This window comes from Somniosus microcephalus, chromosome 4 (assembly GCF_052327205.1).
Source record: "Somniosus microcephalus isolate GS21.2 chromosome 4, FLI_Smic_1.0, whole genome shotgun sequence".
Lineage (NCBI taxonomy): Eukaryota > Metazoa > Chordata > Chondrichthyes > Squaliformes > Somniosidae > Somniosus > Somniosus microcephalus.
The window spans coordinates 186,138,257-186,159,076 of NC_140990.1; the positions used below are offsets into that span (position 1 = coordinate 186,138,257).

Consider the following 20,820-nt stretch of genomic DNA (forward strand, 5'->3'; position numbering starts at 1 on the left):
AGGCCATGAAAGATTCTGAAGGGGAGGTGAGAATCTCCATGATTCTCTGAGACACTTGGTAAAGGCAAGGGTGATTGGGATGGTTGCCTACCAGAGTTACGTTTCGGCGTACAGGTCTTCTTGTGGAAACTGCCTCTTTACTGTGAGCACAGGTCCAAATTCGAACATCTTGTGCTGCTGTCAGCACGCTTCATTTCATTAACAGGTAATGGCTTTCATGCTGAAGGACAAATACTGCCACGTCTTTGATGCAGGCTTATCAGAAGTAACAACCAGGGGAGTTTTTATTTCTCTACCCTCCCTTGCTGGGATATCTTTCTACGTACGTCAGATGCTCTTCAGTCAATTGCCCAAATGGCCATTCTTCATGTGCAAGCCTGGACAGCAAGTGTTAGCAGGCTATTTCACCTTGGGGGCGGGGAGGCGGGAATGGTGCAGTTATACCCTGCCTTCACCAACAGATCCATCACTGGATGACCGCGTGCAGTTGGGCACAGACGCTACAACAAAACTGTTCCCAGCAGAGTCCACACCCTGTACAGAAACATTCGAGTTTGGTTATAACCTCGCAACCGCAGCCCATGAAAAGCAGACAAAGTGAACAGAGGGATTATGCAGGCTGGTCACTCAGGAGACACATGCACAGGTTATATGGCAGTCTAAGGTTAGAGAAACAAAGAAACGCAGGCACCACCCTTGATTTGTGTCTCCTGCTGGCAATAGCCATAAATATCTGGAAAAGACAGCTCGCCCCCTGCCTGCCTGGAGCAGTTTTACTCATCTTTTGTCTTTCTAATGACTTTTCATTGACTCCCCGAAATAACTCTGGGTTATTGTCCAGCACTTAAGTTGGTTCACAGACTGTAAAATCTGCTCTCTGCATCAGCAACAACTACTTGTATTTATATAGTGCCTTTTAACTTAGAATGGTCCAATGCCATCACTCGTTGGTATATCTGTACTCATTACGTTTACTGTGTCGCTCGTTTTCTTTTGGCCAGTCCTATCAAGGGGCTCAGCCATCTTCCTTATCTAGTCCTGACCTGAAATGCTAACCTACACCTTCTCCTTCCAGAGGCCGACAGATCTGCTGTGCCTTTCCAGCATTCATTCTCTCTCTATTTCAGACAGACCCCACGACATACCAATGTGAATTGTTACAGATGAACATGTAATGACCATTCTAGGCCCCTCTACCCAAGGGTAGGATGCTCCGCCCTGGTGTGTGATTATAGGATGGTTACCTATTTCTGTACCGATTTATCTCTGGCTAGTTCCCAAGCCTAGTGCTCAACCACCAGTGAGGCCAATGCCAGGGAATCATATTTTTCCACCTTTTGTACAGTATCAGCACCCCACGACACACAGCTTAGATGTTAGGTAGTAAGTAAAGTTTCATGCACATTTCCCCCCACCCCCATCCCCAAGATCACCATCCTGCAGTGCCATTTTTACCTTTTCCCACACCAAATATCCGTAGAGAGGGAGTGCAATTGCCAGTTAGTGAGCAGTTTTCTGAGGCTGACTTGCACTCCGTAAGGTTGAGGCCCTTCAGCAGCAGTCTCACTAAGGACCCCTACAGCCAACAGAGAACGTGCTGGAGGGGAGGCTCCATCCCAACAGTCGTGGCTGGGTTTGATCCAAGTCCAGAGACGTATCCCCCTTCAGCCCCACCCCCATTAGCACATTTGTTGGGATATCACAATCTTTACTCTGTGCAACAACATTTTAATGAAGACAATGGGAAGGCTGTAATCTTAAAGCAGTTTCAACGGAGAAGAGTGTTCAGTGAATTAAACCACAGCAAACGCAGGCCAAGACAACCTCAGAACACACTCCAAAACGCTAAGACGCGGCCAAACACAAGGATGAAAAGGGCAGGAATGGAACGTAACTTAACTTACCTGGTTGGAGTCAGCACTATGGAGCTACTAGCACAGGAAACTAACTCTAGAGTCCCATTATAGGCCACACAAGAAATGTCTCCATATATACTTACACTCACAGTAGAAACATGCCTCGTCAGAAAAGCCTAAAAAAAGTTAAACCCATATTAACCCTTGCACTGCTGAGCAAGGAAGCATGTAGTATGTTTTGCACACACAACAACTGACAGACTAAACATGAAGAGCAAAAACTGCCTTTACATTCTGGGCTCAATTCACATCGGGTGAAAGTACTGACAAGTCACTGCCATCTGTTACTAGATGGGTTAGTTCACAAGCACAGTATATACCAAGTGAAAGGGGGAATTCCTCGTGCCAGGTACCCTATGGATTGTGTCGGTCCCAATGCTGATTCCCATACACAAGCACCATAAATTAGGCAAGCTGCAAACCCATGGCATGCATGAAAGTTTTGCATTTCACAGCAGGGCAAGTGCAGGAGCCAGTGTTAGCTTGTCGAGCTTATCTTTAATGCATAGTTGCCACGTGGCAAATAAACCCCGTATAAAGAGACTATGCACAATGCTTTTGCTGTCTGTGCAGATGATCAGGCAGGCAACACTGTCGAACAGAACATTTAATTCAGGTTGGAGACAGACAAATCACTTGTAAAGTGAGGGGGGGAGAAATTACTTCTGGCACAGACATTTCTTGTTCAATGCCAGGCTAATCACCAGAACCTATTATTTGACCATTTTCAACTCAGTGTGGATCCCACTCACCCATCCCAAGCCACTGTCAATCCCACTTGCCCATCCCACTGTAGTTTCACACTAATAAAAAAAAGTGAAGACTCTAACCCGGTGGGCGATGGGGGAGAGGGCGCGCGAGAGGGAGAGCAGACAAAAGTGAAGACTCCAACTCCAAATTGCCTTATACCAGTGCAAAAAGATAACTCAATTCTGACTTACTACAGCCACCAGAGAGCAGCAATTTTCACTTTTGCATGTGTCTGCCTCTTGAAAGCTTGGATATGCTGACACCTACTGCTCTATTGACAGGAACGAGCAAATATTGCCTACAACTCGAGGGGGCGGGCGAGGGGGGGAGCGGACAAGATAGCTGGCAAGAGCGATAGAGTAAGAAAGATGCTCGTGTGTGTCAAGATGCGTTCCCTAGTTGTCAGTCCACCCAGGGACATTAACAGAGCAGCACACAAGCCACAACATGGCATCAAACACATTCTACAAGGGCAAAGGTTTGTATTCCTAATATATGGGTAAAACTAACAATTTTTTTAGTAGACTGCGTACCGTCATTTTCCCCGGGAATGTTTTCCAAAAGTTGTAGGTATATTCTGCCTCTTTCCGTTTTTTCTTCAGGTATAGGCCAAGGGCTTCACACCGACTGCTGACTTCCTGCAGCCTGTGGTATTCCTTGGAGACCTGCCACAGGATACAACACAGGACAGTTATTCAATTCTACTGCCCCTCCTCTCCGCGTTCACCCCCATCCCCTGCAAAGCTGCTCAAAAAAGGGTTCCACAGGCACCAGCAGCTCGCCCACGTGGCCATTCTTCAAGCACAGAGTTAGTATAGACAACTGCATGGGCCTGCGCAACTGAGCCCAATCACATTCGCACATTTTCCAGCAACAGTTACTGAACAATGATTGAGGGTTGGGGAGAAGAGGAGAGGAAGCCAGGCTGATCTTCTCCCCTCTAACCCAGAGGTGCTGAGAGTGTTTCCACTCCCCTTACATCTGCCCCAGCTGAGAGTAAAAAAGAAATCGCCTCAGATACGTTCCTGTGTAGCTCACAAACCGAGCAACGCCTTTGAATTATCTTGAACGCAAGACAGAAAATTCCGTTCCCACTTAAATCATTTAGTCTCATCTTCATAAAATTTCCTCTCAACCACTCGCCACTCCCTGAAACCCCCGAACGACAACTTGAAAACCGACCAAATTCAGAGGGGAACGAATGACATGTCAAAAGACTGAGTGTGAGCCCAAGTTTGAAAGAAGAAATAGTTGTTTTTTTGAAATAGCAGCAGTCAAAAAACCAGGCTTCTCCCTGTCCGCTTCTCCATCATTAAAATTACCAGTGCCCCCCACCCCTCCAATGGGGCGGGGCGGCGCCCCTGGGAGACCAATTTTTTTAAAAACTTTTCCTCATAACTCATTCCTGACAAGGGATCAGCACCAACTGGTACAGACATAAAAATAACAGCGCCTATCCAAATATGGCGTCCTTGCTTGTGTTTGTCTCACGAGCCACCCTAAAATAACCCACCCAATCTAATCCCACTCCCCATACCCTGGAATATCCCACCCAATCTAATCCCATTCCCCATACCCTGGAATATCCCACCCAATCTAATCCCATTCCCCATACCCTGGAATATCCCACCCAATCTAATCCCACTCCCCATACCCTGGAATATCCCACCCAATCTAATCCCATTCCCCATACCCTGGAATATCCCACCCAATCTAATCCCACTCCCCATACCCTGGAATATCCCACCCAATCTAATCCCATTCCCCATACCCTGAAATATCCCACCCAATCTAATCCCACTCCCCATACCCTGGAATATCCCACCCAATCTAATCCCATTCCCCATACCCTGAAATATCCCACCCAATCTAATCCCACTCCCCATACTGAAATATCCCACCCAATCTAATCCCATTCCCCATACTGAAATATCCCACCCAATCTAATCCCACTCCCCATACGCTGAAATATCCCACCCAATCTAATCCCACTCCCCATACCCTGGAATATCCCACCCAATCTAACCCCACACCTGCTCTCTTGATCCTATTGCCTCCAAACTGCAGTTCACCCAACTTCCCTGCCTAGCCCCCATGCTAGCTGATCTTATAAACTGTTTCCTCTCCTCAAATACTATCCCCCTCCCCTTCAAATATGACATCATCACCCCCTCCTCAAAAATATCCACCTTTGACCCCTCAGACTACTGTCCCATATCCAAGATTCCCTGGGAGTGTTCGATGGGACAGCTTTATTCTGTATCTAACCCGTGCTGTACCTGCCCTGGGAGTGTTTGATGGGACAGTGTAGAGGGAGCTTTACTCTGTATCTAACCCATGCTGTACCTGCCCTGGGAGTGTTTGCCGGGACACTGTAGATGGAGTTTTACTCTGTATCTAACCTGTACCTTAGCTACTCGGAGTTTTTCCCCCAGCATTGGGTGGCTGAAAAGGCAAGTGCTCCATTCTCCAGCACTAACATCTTGGTGAGCTCAATGGCTACAAATCTCCACTACCAACCATCTCTGTGTGAAGCTGCCACAAGCAAGACCTTTGCAAGTCCTACTCATGTCTCTCAACAAGAACACCACTGAGCCACATGCTTCCATTCATGTAGCAGGATTACCTGCAAAGTGGTGTTTGGTTCCCAGTGGGCTCAGAATGGAAGGATAGGTTGGTGGCCTGGCCATTCATGAATGGATGAAACTGGCACGGGAGAAATGGGTATCTTGAGGATAATAATATCAGCACCTCCAGTGTTTAAGAAACTGCAATTTGTTCAATGATGAGTACAGTAGTCAGGTTCCGCGGTCTGCAGGTAAAAGCAGCCAGCTTGCCAGTCCAAAGCCACGCAGGCTGGATGAGGGCGACCAACTCCATTGCAGGCCTGTCCTCTACACTGTAGGACAAATAGGAATCGCCTGTTTGTCATCTACCAGATTAGGATTGGAACAGAGTTTACAACGGTTCAGCCAGTCCTCATTTTCCCCAACCTTCTTGTCTGCCCACTCCCCCACCCCCAAACTATATCCCAGAAGGAATTGTAAGTAGACAAGGACTGAGTGGGGAGACTGGAGCCTGCGTCCAGCTACTCTGACACACTATCGTGGCACTTCAAAGTTGTGGTCATGCCACCCCGATAGATTTCTGTGTTTGACGAGGAGCAAGCGCTGCTCATCTCTTGGGCTTGTCCAAAGTCCAGGCCCCAATGTTCAAATGGAACTGCCCCGACATCCTTCCCAAGTGGAGACATCATGGAGCTACGTGACCAGACAGATCTTCACCCAAAGGAAAAGATTTGGCAGCACTACTGTATTACCTTGACACACTGCCTGGGGTACCTACATCACCTCCCGGCCCAGTGTCAGCAACGTTCCCTACAAGGTGCGCGGTCGCACACCTCTCTGCTGGTCCTGCGTAGCCCGTGACCAGTTTTTCAATGTAAAGTTTCGCGCACAGTGGCTGGGCGGCGCACCCAAAAGAAGAGGGAACATTGAGTGCCAGTACTTGGTTTTTCCCCACCACTGACACTACAGCTCTCCTTCACTGTGCTGACTGCACACTTACAATGAAGGCTTCTCCTGGGATCAGGTGGTCACAGCCTGGGAGAAAATTAGACTTTGATAACATGCCTTCCAAGCTGAAAAAAATAAATCAACGCATGACGTCACGAGTGCGAGATTTCACTTACCACTTCGAAACATGTTGCAAGTTTTAGCAGCACACGGGCATAATCGTGCAAGTGTCTGATGGGTATGTAGAAGAGGGTGTGCAAGAGATCAGCAGCATGGACACCCTCGTCAGTCACTTCAGCCAACTGCTGGAGGGTCTGCAGGTTTCTGTTGAAGATCTCCCTGCGTAAAACAGATAGAACAACCAAACTTACATCTCAGGACCTATAAGCGGCTTAAACATATTGCTCCTGTATTACTCAACCACGGGACTCACATGGGAAGGGAGCACTACTTCACAGGACACCCGCGGGAAGCTTACTTCAACAGCAACTCCCTCCTCTGCAACCTCTATCATCGAGAAGGAGCACCATCACCTCCACGTCACACACCAGCCTGACCTGGTCATGTATATACATTCCTTCATCGTCACTGGGTCAAAATCCTTGAACTTCCTAACTAACAGCATTCTGGAAGCACCTTCACCACATGGAGAAAGCCTATTCACCATCTTCTCAGGATTACTAGGCATGGGCAATAAATGCAGCCTTTCCAGCACTGTCCACACATGGATACAGGGCTATGGGGAGAGAGCGGGGTTATGGGGATTAGTTTGGGATTGACACAGGGCTATGGGAATAGTTTGGGATTGATACAGGGTTATGGGATTACACCATCAAAGAGATAGTGTTGGGAATGATAGCATAGTGGTTATGTTACTGGACTAGTAATCCAGAGGCCTGGACTAATAATCCGGAGACGAGAGTTCAAATCCCTGGGGAATGGAACGAATTGGAAACTGAGTATTGGGGAATTTAAATTCAATTAATTAAATAAATCTGGAATAAAAAGCTAGTATCAGTAATGGTGACCATGAAACTACCAGATTGTCATAAAAACCCATCTGGTTCACTAATGTCCTTTAGGGAAGGAAATCTGCCGTCTTTACCCAGTCTGGCCTATATGTGACTCCAGATCCACAGCAATGAGGATGACTCTTAGCTGCCCTCTGAAATGGCCTAACAAGCCACTCACTCAGTTGTAACAAACCGCTACAAGTTGCAACTGCTACTAGAAAACATAATAAGAATAAAACTGGACGGACCACCCGGCATCGACCTTGGCACCAGCTTCGGACAACGGCACACCCGGCCCAGTCGGCCCTGCAAAGTCCTCCTCACTAACATCGGGGGACTTGTGCCAAAATGTCCCACAGACTAGTCAAGCAACAGCCTGACATAGTCACACGAACAGAATCATAACTTTCAGCCAATGTCCCAGACTCCTCCATCACCATTCCTGGGTATGTCCTGTCTCATTGGCAGGACAGACCCACCAGAGGTGGCGGCGCAATGGTATACAGTCGGGAAGGCATGGCCCTGGGAGTCTTAAACGTTGACTCTGGACCCCATGAAGTCTCATGGCATCAGGTCAAACATGGGCAAGGAAACCTCCTGCTGATTACCATCTACCGCCCTCCCTCAGCTGATGAATCAGTACTCCGCCATGTATAACACATAAGAAATAGGAGCAGGAATAGGCCACTTGGCCCCTCGATCCTACTCCACCATTCAATAAGATCATGGCTGATCTTGGGCTCAAAGCCACTTCCCTGCCCGCTCCCCATAACCCTTCACTCCCTTATCTTGCAAAAATCTGTCTATCTCCACCTTAAATGTATTTAATGACCCAGCCTCCACAGCTCTCTGGGGCAGAGAACTCCACAGATTTATGACCCTCAGAGAAGAAATTCCTCCTCATCTCAGTTCTAAAAGGGCGACTCTTTATTCTACAACTGTGCCCCCGCGTTCTAGATTTCCCCACGAGGGGAAACATCCTCTCTGCATCTACCTTGTCGAGCCCACTCAGTTTCTTATATGTTTCAATAAGATCACCTCTTATTCTTCTAAATTCCAATGAGTATAAGCCCAGCCTGCTCAACCTTTCCTCATAAGTCAACCGCCTCATCTCTGGAATTAACCAAGTGAATCGTCTCTGAACTGCCTCCATTGCAAGTATATCCTTCCTTAAATAAGGAGATCAAAACAGTACTCAGTACTCAAGGTGTGTTCTCACCAATACCCTGTACAGTTGTAGCAGGACTTCCCTACTTTTATACTCCAACCCCTTTGAAATAAAGGCCAACATTCCATTTGCCTTTTTGATTACTTGCTGTACCTGCATGCTAATTTTTTGTGTTTCATGCACAAGGACCCCCAGGTCCCTCTGAACTGTAGCATTTTGTAATCTCTCTCCATTTAAATAATAATTTGCTTTTTTATTTTTTCTGCCAAAGTGTATAACCTCGCACTTTCCCACATTATACTCCATCTGCCAAATGTTTGCCCACTCACTTAGCCTGTCTATATCCCTTTGCAGGTTCTTTTGAGTCCTCTGCACAACTTGCTTTCCCACCCATCTTTGTATCATCTGCAAATTTGGCTACATTACACTCGGTCCCTTCATCCAAGTCATTAATGTAGATTGTAAATAGTTGAGGCCCCAGCACTGATCCCTGTGGCACCCCACTAGTTACCTTTTGCCAACTGGAAAATGACCCATTTATCCCGACTATCTGCTTTCTGTTAGTTAGCCAATTCTCTATCCATGCTAATATATTACCCCCAACTCCGTGAGCTCTTATCTTATGCAGTAACTTTTTATGTGGTACCTTATCGAATGCCTTCTGGAAATCCAAATACACCACATCCACTGGTTCACCTTTGTCCACCCTGCTCGTTACATCCTCAAAGAACTCCAGAAAATGTGTTAAACATGATTTCCCTTTCATAAAGCCATGCTGACTCTGTTTGACTGCATTATGATTTTCCAAATGCCCTGCTACTGTTTCCTTAATGAAGGACTCCAGCATTTTCCCAATGACAGATGTTAGGCTAACTGGTCTATAGTTTCCTGCTTTCTGTCTCCCTCCTTTCTTAAATAGGGGTGTTACATTTGCAGTCTTCCAATCTGCTGGGACCTCTCCAGAGTCCAGGGAATGTTGGTATATTGCAACCAATGCTTCCACTATCTCTGCAGCCACTTCTAAGATCCTGGATGCAGGCCATCTGGTCCTGGGGACTTGTCATCTTTTAGTCCCATTATTTTACCAAGTACTATTTCCTTAGTGATAGTCTTTAGTTTCCCCCTCTCTTTGGTCCCTTGATTATCCATTTGGAAGAAGCACTGAGGGTAGCAAGAGCATAGAATGTACTCTGGGTGGGGGACTTCAATGTCCATCACCAAGAGTGGCTCAGTAGCACCACTGCTGAACGAGCTGGCAAAGTCCTGAAGGAAATAGCTGACAGACAGGGCCTGCGGCAGGTAGTGAGAGAACCAACACGAGGGAAAAACCTACTTGACCTCCTCCTCACCAATCTACTTGTCGCAGATGCATCTGTCCATGACAGTATTGGTAGCAGTGATCACCGCAGTCCTTGTGGCGACGAGGACACACTGAGGACACCCTCCATCGTGTTGTGTGGCATTACCACCGTGCTAAATGGGGTAGATTCAGAACAGATCTCGCTGCTCAAAACCGGGCATCCATGAGACGCTGTGGGCCAAGAGCAGCAGCAGAATTGTATTCCACCACAATCTGTAACCTCATGGCCCAGCATATCCCTCATTCTACCATTACCATCAAGCCAGGGGACCAACCCTGGTTCAATGAGGAGTGTAGAAGAGCATGCCAGGAGCAGCACCAGACGTACCTAAAAATCAGGTGCCAACCTGGGGAAGCTGCAACACAGGACTATATACATGCTAAACAGAAGCAGCATGCTATAGACAGAGCTAAGCGATCCCACAACCAACGGATCAGATTAAAGCTCTGCAGTCCTGCCCCATCCAGTCGTGAATGGTGGTGGACAATTAAACAACTAACGGGAGGAGGCGGCTCCATGATTATCCCCATCCTCAATGATGGTGGAGCCCAGCACGCGAGTGCAAAAGACAAGGCTGAAGCATTTGCAACCATCTTCAGGCAGAAGTGCCGAGTGGATGATCCATATCAGCCTCCTCCTGAGGTCCCCAGCATCACAGAAGCCAGTCTTCAGCCAATTTGATTCACTCCACGTGATAACAAGCAACGGCTGAGCGCACTGGATACAGCAAAGGCTATGGGCTCAGACAACATCCCAGCTATCGTGCTGAAGACTTGTGCTCCAGAACTATCTGCGCCTCCAGCCAAGCTGTTCCAGTACAGTTACAACACTGGCATCTACCCGACAATGTGGATAACTGCCCAGTTATATCCTGTCCACAAAAGAACAGGACAAATCCAATCCGGCCAATTACCACCCCAGCAGTCTACTCTCAACCATCAGCAAAGTGATGGAAGGAGTCATCGACAGTGCTATCAAGCGGCACTTACTCACCAATAACCTGCACACCGATGCTCAGTTTGGGTTCCGCCAGGACCACTTGGCTCCAGACCTCATTACAGCCTTGGACCAAGCATGGACAAAAGAGCTGAATTCCAGAGGTGAGGCGAGAGCGACTGCCCTTGACATCAAGGCAGCATTTCACCGAGTGTAGCATCAGGGAGCACTAGTAAAATTGAAGACAATGGGAATCGGGGTAAAAACACTCCACTGGCTGGAGTCATACCCAGCACAAAGGAAGTTGATTGTGGTTGTTGGAGGGCTATCATCTCAGCCCCAAGATATTGCTGCTGGAGTTCTGCAGGCCAGTGTCCTCGGCCCAACCACCTTCAGCTGCTTCATCAATGGCCTTCCCTCCATCATAAGATCAGAAGTGGGGATGTTCGCTGATGACTGCACAGTGTTCAGCGCCATTCACAACTCCTCAGATAATGAAGCAGTCCATGCCCACATGCAGCAAGACCTGGATGACACTCAGGCTTGGGCTGATAAGTGGCAAGTAACATTCACGTCACACAAGTGCCAGGCAATGACTATCTCCAACAAGAGAACATCTAACCACCGCCCCTTGACATTCAATGGCATTACCATCGCGAATCTCCCAACATCAACATCCTAGAAGGGGGGGGGGGGGGGGGGGGGGTGTCACCATTGACTAGAAACTTAACTGGACCAGCCACATAAATAATGTGGCTACAAGAGCAGGTCAGAGGCTAGGTATTCTGCGGCAAATGTCTCACCTCCTGACTCCGCAAAGCCCTTCCACCATCTACAATGCATAAGTCAGGAGTGTGATGGAATACTCTCCACTTGCCTGGACGAGTGCAGCTCCAACAACACAAGAAGCTCGACACCATCCAGGACAAAGCAGCCTGTTTGATTGGCACCCCATCCACCAGCTTCAACATTCACTCCCTCCACCACCGGCGTACCGTGGCTGCAGTGTCACTCACACACTCTCCTGACTTGGAAGTATATCGCCGATCCTTTATAGTCACTAGGTCAAAATCTTGGAAATCCCTCCCTACCAGCACTGTGGGAGTACCTTCACCACACAGACTGCAGCGGTGGCTCACCTCCACCTTCTCAAGGGCAATTAGGGATGGGCAATAAATTCTGGCCTTGCCAGCGACGCCCACACCCCAGGAACGAATAAAAAAAAAAGGCACAGGCATGATGAGCCGAATGGGTTCCTAATGTGCTGTAAACATCTATGGGCGTGTAAGATGATTTATTAGGTCGTGGTTAGTAAGCTTGTGTTTTAAAAGCCTGTGGAAGAAAGACTAAGGAAGGGGTGGAGTTCCGGGTCCAAACAATCCTGTTTATTTCTCAAAGAACAATCATACAATCCTACCTACCCACCATCTCCCCGCGTCCCCCCGACCCCACCGTCTCCCCGCGTCCCCCCAACCCCACCATCTCCCCGCGTCCCCACCGTCTCCCCGCATCCCCCCGACCCCACCGTCTCCCCGCGTCCCTCCGACCCCACCGTCTCCACCGTCTCCCCACGTCCCCCCGACCCCACCGTCTCCCCGACCCCACCGTCTCCCCACGTCCCCCCGAGCCCACCGTCTCCCCGCGTCCCCCCAACCCCACCATCTCCCCGCGTCCCCACCGTCTCCCCGCGTCCCCCCGACCCCACCGTCTCCCCGCGTCCCTCCGACCCCGTCTCCCCGCGTCCCCCCGACCCCACCGTCTCCCCGCGCCCACCGTCTCCCCGTGTCCCCCCGAGCCCACCGTCTCCCTGCGTCCCCCCGAGCCCGCCGTCTCCCCGCATCCCCCTGACCCCACCGTCTCCCCGCATCCCCCTGACCCCACCGTCTCCCTGCGTCCCCCCGAGCCCATCTCCCCGCGTCCCCCCGAGCCCGCCGTCTCCCCGCGTTCCCCCGCATCCCCCTGACCCCACCGTCTCCCCACGTCCCCCCGACCCCACCATCTCTCCGCGTCCCCCCCGTCTCCCCGCGTCCCCCCGACCCCACTGTCTCCCCGACCCCCCCCGACCCCACCGTCTCCCCGCGTCCCCACCGTCTCCCCACGTCCCCCCACCCCACCGTCTCCACGCGTCCCCCCGAGCCCACCGTCTCCCCGACCCCACCGTCCCCCCGACCCCACCGTCTTCCCCGCGTCCCCCCGACCCCACCGTCTCCGCGCGTCCCCCCGACCCCACCGTCCCCCCGACCCCGTCTCCCCGCGTCCCCCCGACCCCACCGTCTCCCCGCGTCCCCCCGACCCCACCGTCTCCCCGCGTCCCCCCGACCCCACCGTCCTCCCGCGTCCCCCCGACCCCGTCTCCCCGCGTCCCCCCAACCCCACCGTCTCCCCGCGTCCCCCCGACCCCACCGTCTCCCCGCGTCCCCCCGACCCCACCGTCCTCCCGCGTCCCCCCGACCCCACCGTCTCCCCGCGTCCCCCCGACCCCACCGTCTCCCCGCGTCCCCCCGACCCCACCGTCTCCCCGCGTCCCCCCGACCCCACCGTCTCCCCGCGTCCCCCCGACCCCACCGTCTCCCCGCGTCCCCCCGACCCCACCGTCTCCCCGCGTCCCCCCGACCCCACCGTCTCCCCGCGTCCCCCCGACCCCACCGTCTCCCCGCGTCCCCCCGACCCCACCGTCCTCCCGCGTCCCCCCGACCCCACCGTCTCCCCGCGTCCCCCCGACCCCACCGTCTCCCCCGCGTCCCCCCGACCCCACCGTCCCCCCGCGTCCCCCCAACCCCGTCTCCCCGCGTCCCCCCAACCCCACCGTCTCCCCGCGTCCCCCCAACCCCACCGTCTCCCCCGCGTCCCCCCGAGTCCCCCCAACCCCACCGTCCCCCCGCGTCCCCCCAACCCCGTCTCCCCGCGTCCCCCCAACCCCACCGTCTCCCCGCGTCCCCCCAACCCCACCGTCTCCCCGCGTCCCCCCAACCCCACCGTCTCCCCGCGTCCCCCCAACCCCACCGTCTCCCCGCGTCCCCCCAACCCCACCGTCTCCCCGCGTCCCCCCAACCCCACCGTCTCCCCGCGTCCCCCCAACCCCACCGTCTCCCCGCGTCCCCCCAACCCCACCGTCTCCCCGCGTCCCCACCGTCTCCCCGCGTCCCCCCAACCCCACCGTCTCCCCGCGTCCCCCCAACCCCACCGTCTCCCCGCGTCACCCCAACCCCACCGTCTCCCCGCGTCCCCCAACCCCACCGTCTGTCCACGTCCCCCAACCCCACCGTCTGTCCACATTCCCCAACCCCACCGTCTCCCCGCGTCACCCCAACCCCACCGTCTCCCCGCGTCCCCCAACCCCACCGTCTGTCCACGTCCCCCCAACCCCACCGTCTGTCCACATTCCCCCAACCCCACCGTCTCACCACATCCCCCAACCCCACCGTCTCACCACATCCCCCAACCCCACCGTCTGTCCACGTCCCCCAACCCCACCATCTGTCCACATCCCCCAACCCCACCGTCTCGCCATATCCCCCAACCCCACCTAACCACCATCTCTATCTCCTCTCCATCCCCAGAAACACATTTGAGTGTCTCATAGCACCATTTACATTTTAGTGTCCTTCCCTTGTAACTAATTCCACAACTCGATTCCCCTTTGGCTGAATAAGTTCCCCCTGACTTCCCTTTTTGCTCCCAACTCTCTGATTTTTAGCTCATGTCCCCTGACATTTGAATCCTTCACTAACAGGACAAAATTTCCCTTCCTACCCTACCCACCTTAGTGTTACAACCAAGTGTATGCACACACATCACTCATCCCATCTACAGGACTGCTGGAAATGGAGTGCTATTGAGCTCAGAGAAAGATGCAGAACCCAGGAATAGAATTGGAGGTACTGCATTAAACAGGTTTTTTAATTCCTATCCAGTGTCCGCTACAGCTTTCAGAGTCAGTACAGACACAGACTGAAACTGATGCAGAAACTGGTAAGTGACAAACTAACTATTCAACCCTTGGAGAGGCAGTCCCAATATCAGCTTCACTAACCATGCACCTTTTCCCTCAGTGCAGTAGAGGCAGGATGCTTTATACAAGGCAATTAGGACCTGTTCCATTGCACTGTACAACCTCAAGTAAGTGACATTTGGTTATACTTACACTATTGGCTTGGCCAATGCTTGAAAACCACCAACCACCACAAAATTCCCCACTGAGCTGGAGTACCTGAAACCAGAGAGAATAGCACGGTCATCAGAACCAACGGCAATTTCATGGAAATGAGCCGGCACCGGCATCAAAACCGGGACCAAGGCAGCGGCACTCAGCACAGGCAGTTCCGATCATTTGACAAAGATGCTGCGAGGTCATCTGGTACTGTGAGAGTGTGTGTGGAGAGAAGCAATGGATTCCCATCCCTAGCCCACGAACCTGAGACCAATTGTACCACCCTAAATGCTGCCTGTCTGAGATCTGCTAACCCAGCATAGACTGAGGCTAACTGCAGGGACCCTCATCTCTTGGGCCCAGTACCGCATTGTGCTTTTGTCATGGAGTCAATGTATTGCACCTAACCTGTGTGTGGGGATGTTGGATGAGTTAATGCAGAGGGAGCGCTGTACTGTACCGAACCTAATTGGGGGGTATAGTTAATACTGAGAAGGACTGCGACAAAATACAAGACGACATTAATAAACTTGCAGAATGGGCATGTAAATGGCAAATGATTTTCACGATAAATATGAGGTGATACATTTTGTTAGGAAGGATAAGGAGGCCACATACTCCTTGGAAACTGATTGGAAAGGTTCAAACATGGAGCTGCAGTAAAGATGGGCACGAATTTGGGAGAGGAGAGGAAAGGGAAGGGAGGTTGGAGATGGGGTGGTAGTTTGCAAGGACAGAGGTGCAGAGGGTGGGTGCAGCCAAAAGTGAACAAACCACAGTGAGTGTACAGCCAAAAGTGCTCTCCAGATACAACCAAGGGCAGAATCTATGAAACCACATTCATTTGGACACAGTACAAACATCAGACTCCCATCCTCACATTTCAGGAATTCTTGTGGGAAAACAGACCTACAGTGTGGCAGTGGGAAAGGTTTACGTACCTCCACAAACAGCATGGCATGCAACATTTTCACTGGGATTGGCCAACACATATAGTGAAGGTAACGTCAATTATGGAGGGAGAAATGGGACACGACCCCAAGGGCTCGGTGGCAAGGACTGTGGGTGACTCAACCACACACACCAGGGAGCCGAAGCTCGAGTCTGCGCGGAGATAACTGACCTGACCTCAGCCAGGGCGTGACAACTCGCCTCAGCCTCATTGGGTTCGGGAGGGGGAAACGGGGATAATTGCACGTGTGGATACTGGGCAAGGACAGGATCAGGCTCGGTTCAGCTCTCCCTCCCTCACGACACTCACCATCAAGGTTCACGAGTGGTACTGGAGGGTAACCAATGTCCATGGAACTAGACGCTCCGGAAGGCATCAACTTCAGAGCTGGGACAGGCAGAAAACTGGTTTTAAAAATAAATAAACGTGCCTTGCTGGAAGAGTAATGCAAAGCAATGAGTGATGGAAAAAGATTTCCAACTTAGAAGGGGCAGAATTAAAGCTTGGAATCCTGTCCCAACCAAAGAACTGCACGGTCATGTCCAGCATATGAGTCATTCGAGATCCGGCATGTGATAAGTGTAGCATGCTTGGGAGGAACAGGCGACTTTGGACATATGGGTCCCAAAGCTCTGCACTACTGGGGCTTTTCGTGTCATATCTGGGTCTGTTGTAGACTAATTGAAAGAGATTGATTGCTATGATCAATCAACAACTCCTTTATCATTGTATCATGCGACAACTAGGATGGTAGAAGCAGAACTCGCTAGGTCTTTTCTCGTATAGCAATTTCTATGTTCATATGTTCCTGTCCCGCCCAACTTCATGAATTCCCCATTTCCTCTAGCCTCTCCTAGTTGAGGCATTAAGCCTTTGTACTCTCACTTTACAAATGCATTTTTTATCTCCCTTAGATGCAACATTAAACATCTCTACTCTCACTTGACCCTTCATGCACTTCCCCAGGAGCAGTAACAGCGTTGTGTACTTGCTCTTTGAAAGTATCCAGGAAGATGTTCGAGTGCTCCAACATTGTGAGTGTCTTGACATCCTTTGAACTGTGAAGGAACTTATTTAAGGTGACGCTGTGCTGTCCAATCAGGTAGCACAGTTTGCTAAATTTGCTGGCTGTGTCTTGTAGCAACTGGCTCGAAGTCGGACCCAAAGTAGAAGCCAAGTTATCTGTAAAACAAAATGTTTGATAATCCAGTAACGTTGACAATCTTTAGTATATTCAAGCTGTTCTGTATGTCACACAATCCTCATTCGTGCTTCACATTTGCTGTCACGGATTCAGTCACGCCTGCATGCTGCACCTTGGCCATTAGATGGCGCTCCAGTTCCCAAGAGCTCGGCCACAATCAAGCACATAGGTTTCCAGCTCCAGAAGGCGACATGCAGTCCAACAAAGGCCAACACCAATTCCATTCTACTGCTTTGGACTTCAAAATGTTTTTAAATGTAAAAAGTATGTTCTTTTGGGCACCTGGGACAGAGTTTCTCGCTATTTTGGGCATATTCCAGACTTTCCCATACCCGAGATCGGGTACCAGCATGCAGTCGCCATAACATCCCAGCACCAATTTCTGCCCCTACTACTACTCACCTCAGAGCTCCAAGGCCCCTGAATCTGTCACTGTACGACACTGGGCTCCATTACTCGTGGGTACAGGTCTGTCACGGTACAACAGTAGGGTATAATACTGGTGGGTACTGGTCTGTCACTGTATAACACTGGGATACAGTATAGTGGATACAGGACCGTCACTGTATAACACTGGGGTACAGTACTGGTGGGCACAAATCTGTCACTGTATAACACGGATACAGTACTGGTGGATAACGGTCTCACTATAACACTGGGGTCCAGTACTGGTGGATACAGGACTGTCACTGTATAACACTGGGATACAGTACTGGTGGATACAGGACTGTCACTGTATAACACTGGGGTACAGTACTGGTGGGTACAGGTCTGTCACTGTATAACACTGGGGGACAGTATTGGTGGGTGCAGGACTGTCACTGTATAACACTGGGGTACAGTACTGGTGGATACAGGACTGTCACTGTATAGTACTGGGGTACAGTATTGGTGGGTACAGGTCTGTCGCTGTATAACACTGGAGGACAGTATTGGTGGTTACAGGTCTGTCACTGTATAACACTGGGGGACAGTATTGGTGGGTACAGGTCTGTCACTGTATAACACTGGGGTACAGTACTGGTGGATACAGGACTGTCACTGTATAACACTGGGGTACAGTACTGGTGGATACAGGTCTGTCACTGTATAACACTGGGGTACAGTACTGGTGGATACAGGACTGTCACTGTATAACACTGGGGTACAGTACTGGTGGATTAAGGACTGTCACTGTATAACATTGGGGTACAGTACTGGTGGATACAGGACTGTCACAGAGGCCAGTGTCGGGAGCAGTGAGAGCGGAGTTTTAGTGAGTATTTAAACTCACTTTCGCGGGCTTTTTTTTTTTTTTTTATACAGACGCCAGTGTTGGGAGCAGAGTTTCAGTGAGTATTTAAACTCACTTTCGCTGGCTTTTTTTTTAAACAGAGGCCAGTGTCGGGAGCGGTGTGAGCGGAGTTTCAGTGAGTATTTAAACTCACTTTCGCGGTCTTTTTTACACAGACTTACCAATCTCACAGACTGGCGGCAGCGTTCCAGAGCCACATCACGATTCCAAACGTGACGCGGGTAGGAGGAAGCAGCTGATTGGGTGAGTACGGCCAGGTGAGTATTTATACTACTCTATAATTTGACAGTTAAGGTTCATAGTTTATAAAGTTTAGAAGGTCTTAATTTTGTGGTTATAGTTTCTAAGGTCTCTGTTGTGTAGCGGGGAGTGCTAGGAAACAAGGGCCCTTGAGTATATCATTTAATTGTAGTATAATTGGTGGTATTTATTTAAATTAATTAAAGGGTAAGTCATGGCAGCAAAGCTCGGCCCCGTGGCATGCTCCTCCTGCACTATGTTGGAAATCAGGGACACTTCCTGTGTCCCTGACGACCATGTGTGCAGGAAGTGTATCCAACTGCAGCTACTGGCAGACCGCATTGCGGCGCTGGAGCTGCGAATGGATACATACTGGAGCATTCGCAATGCTGAGGACATCGTGGATATCACGTTTAATCAGTTGGTCACACTGCAGGTAAAGGCTGCACAGGCAGGAAGGGAATGGGTGACCACCAGGCATAGTAGGCGGCGCAGGTAAGTAGTGCAGGGGTCCCCTGTGGCCATCCCCCTCTGAATATTGTTGGGGAGGATGGCTTATCGGGGAAGGCAGCAGCAACCAACTTCCTGGCACCATGGGTGGGTCTGCTGCACGGGACGGGAGGAAAAAGAGCGGGAGAGCTATACTGATAGGGGATTCTGTTGTAAGGGAAATAGATAGGAGTTTCTGCGGCCGCAAACGAGACTCCAGAATGGTATGTTGCCTCCCTGGTGCAAGGGTCAAGGATGTCTCGGAGCGGCCGCAGGGCATACTGGAAGGGGGAGGGTGAACAGCCAGTTGTTGTGGTGCATATAGGTACCAACGATATAGGTAAAAAACAGGATGAGATCCTAAAAGCTGAATATAGGGAGTTAGGAGGTAAATTAAAAAATAGGACCTCAAAAGGTAGTAATCTCAGGATTGCTACCAGTGCCATGTGCTAGTCAGAGTAGAAATAGAAGGATATTTCAAAAGAATACGTAGCTAGAAGAATGGTGCAAGGGGGAGGGATTCAAATTCCTGGGACATTGGAACCGGTTCTGGGGGAGGTGGGACCAGTACAAACTGGACGGTTTGCACCTGGGCAGGACCGGGACCAATGTCCTAGGGGGAGTGTTTGCTAGTGCTGTTGGGGAGGGTTTAAACTAAAATGGCAGGGGATTGGGAACCTGTGCAGGTAGACAGAGGAAAGAGAAGGATAGAAGCAAAAGGCAGGAAGGAGAAATGCAAAAGTGGAAGTCAGAGAAATCACGGTTGTAAATCAAACATGGCCGCAGTAAACAATAATTCTAAAAGGTCTAAGAGTGTTAAAAAACAAGCCTGAAGGCTTTGTGTCTTAATGCGAGGAGCATTCGTAATAAGGTGGATGAATTAGCTGCGCAAATAGATGTAAACGGATATGATATCATTGGGATTACGGAGACATGGCTCCAGGGTGACCAAGGCTGGGAATTCAACATCCAGGGGTATTCAATATTCAGGAAGTGCAGGCAAAAAGGAAAAGGCGGTGGGGTAGCATTGCTGGTTAAAGAGATTAACACAACAGTAAGGAAGGATATTAGCTCTGATGATGTGGAATCTGTATGGGTAGAGCTGAGAAATACCAAGGGGCAGAAAACGTTAGTGGAAGTTGTATACAGACCCCCTAATAGTAATGCTGAGGTTGGGGATGGCATTAAACGGGAAATTAGAGATGTGTGCAATAAGGGCACAGCAGTTATCATATCTACATATAGATTGGTCTAACCAAATTAGTAACAATACTGTGGAAGAGGGATTCCTAGAGTGTATACGGGATGGTTTGCTGGACCAATATGTCGAGGAACCAACTAGAGATCAGGCCATATTAGACTGGGTATTATGTAATGAGAAAGGATTAATTAGCAATCTTGTTGTGTGAGGCCCCTTGGGGAGGAGCAATCATAATATGATAGAATTCTTCATTAAGATGGAGAGTGAAGTACAGGAAACTTTGTGCTATCCGGCACCGACGGGACTGAGCTGCTGCCGTTCCCTCAAAACTGCCGGACACTCCAGAGTTAATGTTGAAAGATACGGAGATCTCCGTATCTGACAACAAACACGGTTGCTTAGCAACAGCTTCTAAACAGTCGGGTGCAGCTGCAAGCGTCTGTAGCTAAAGCTGTTGCTTTAGCTACAGGCCTTGCAGTGCTTGACTGGGGAAAAAAAAGCAAAGAAAACAAACGAAAAGAATAAAAAACGGCTCCTGATTTTTGCCGGTGGCTCCAGCTTGCCAGATGGTTCGCCTCCGGATAACTCAAAGTTTCCTGTAGTTGATTCAGAGACTTGGGTACTGAATTTA

The 20,820-nt window shown here is 50.4% G+C and overlaps 1 protein-coding gene across 1 annotated transcript in view; it reads right to left on the reverse strand.

Annotated features, from left to right (window-relative positions):
* Positions 1-20,820, reverse strand: part of LOC147120076 (alsin-like) — a 152,903-nt gene that overhangs the window by 53,167 nt on the left and 78,916 nt on the right. Inside the window, 5 exon segments of the mRNA XM_085985617.1 lie at positions 2,000-2,032; positions 3,200-3,331; positions 6,358-6,520; positions 14,804-14,869; positions 16,754-16,943. Coding sequence (XP_085841743.1) covers positions 2,000-2,032; positions 3,200-3,331; positions 6,358-6,520; positions 14,804-14,869; positions 16,754-16,943 — 584 coding nt within the window.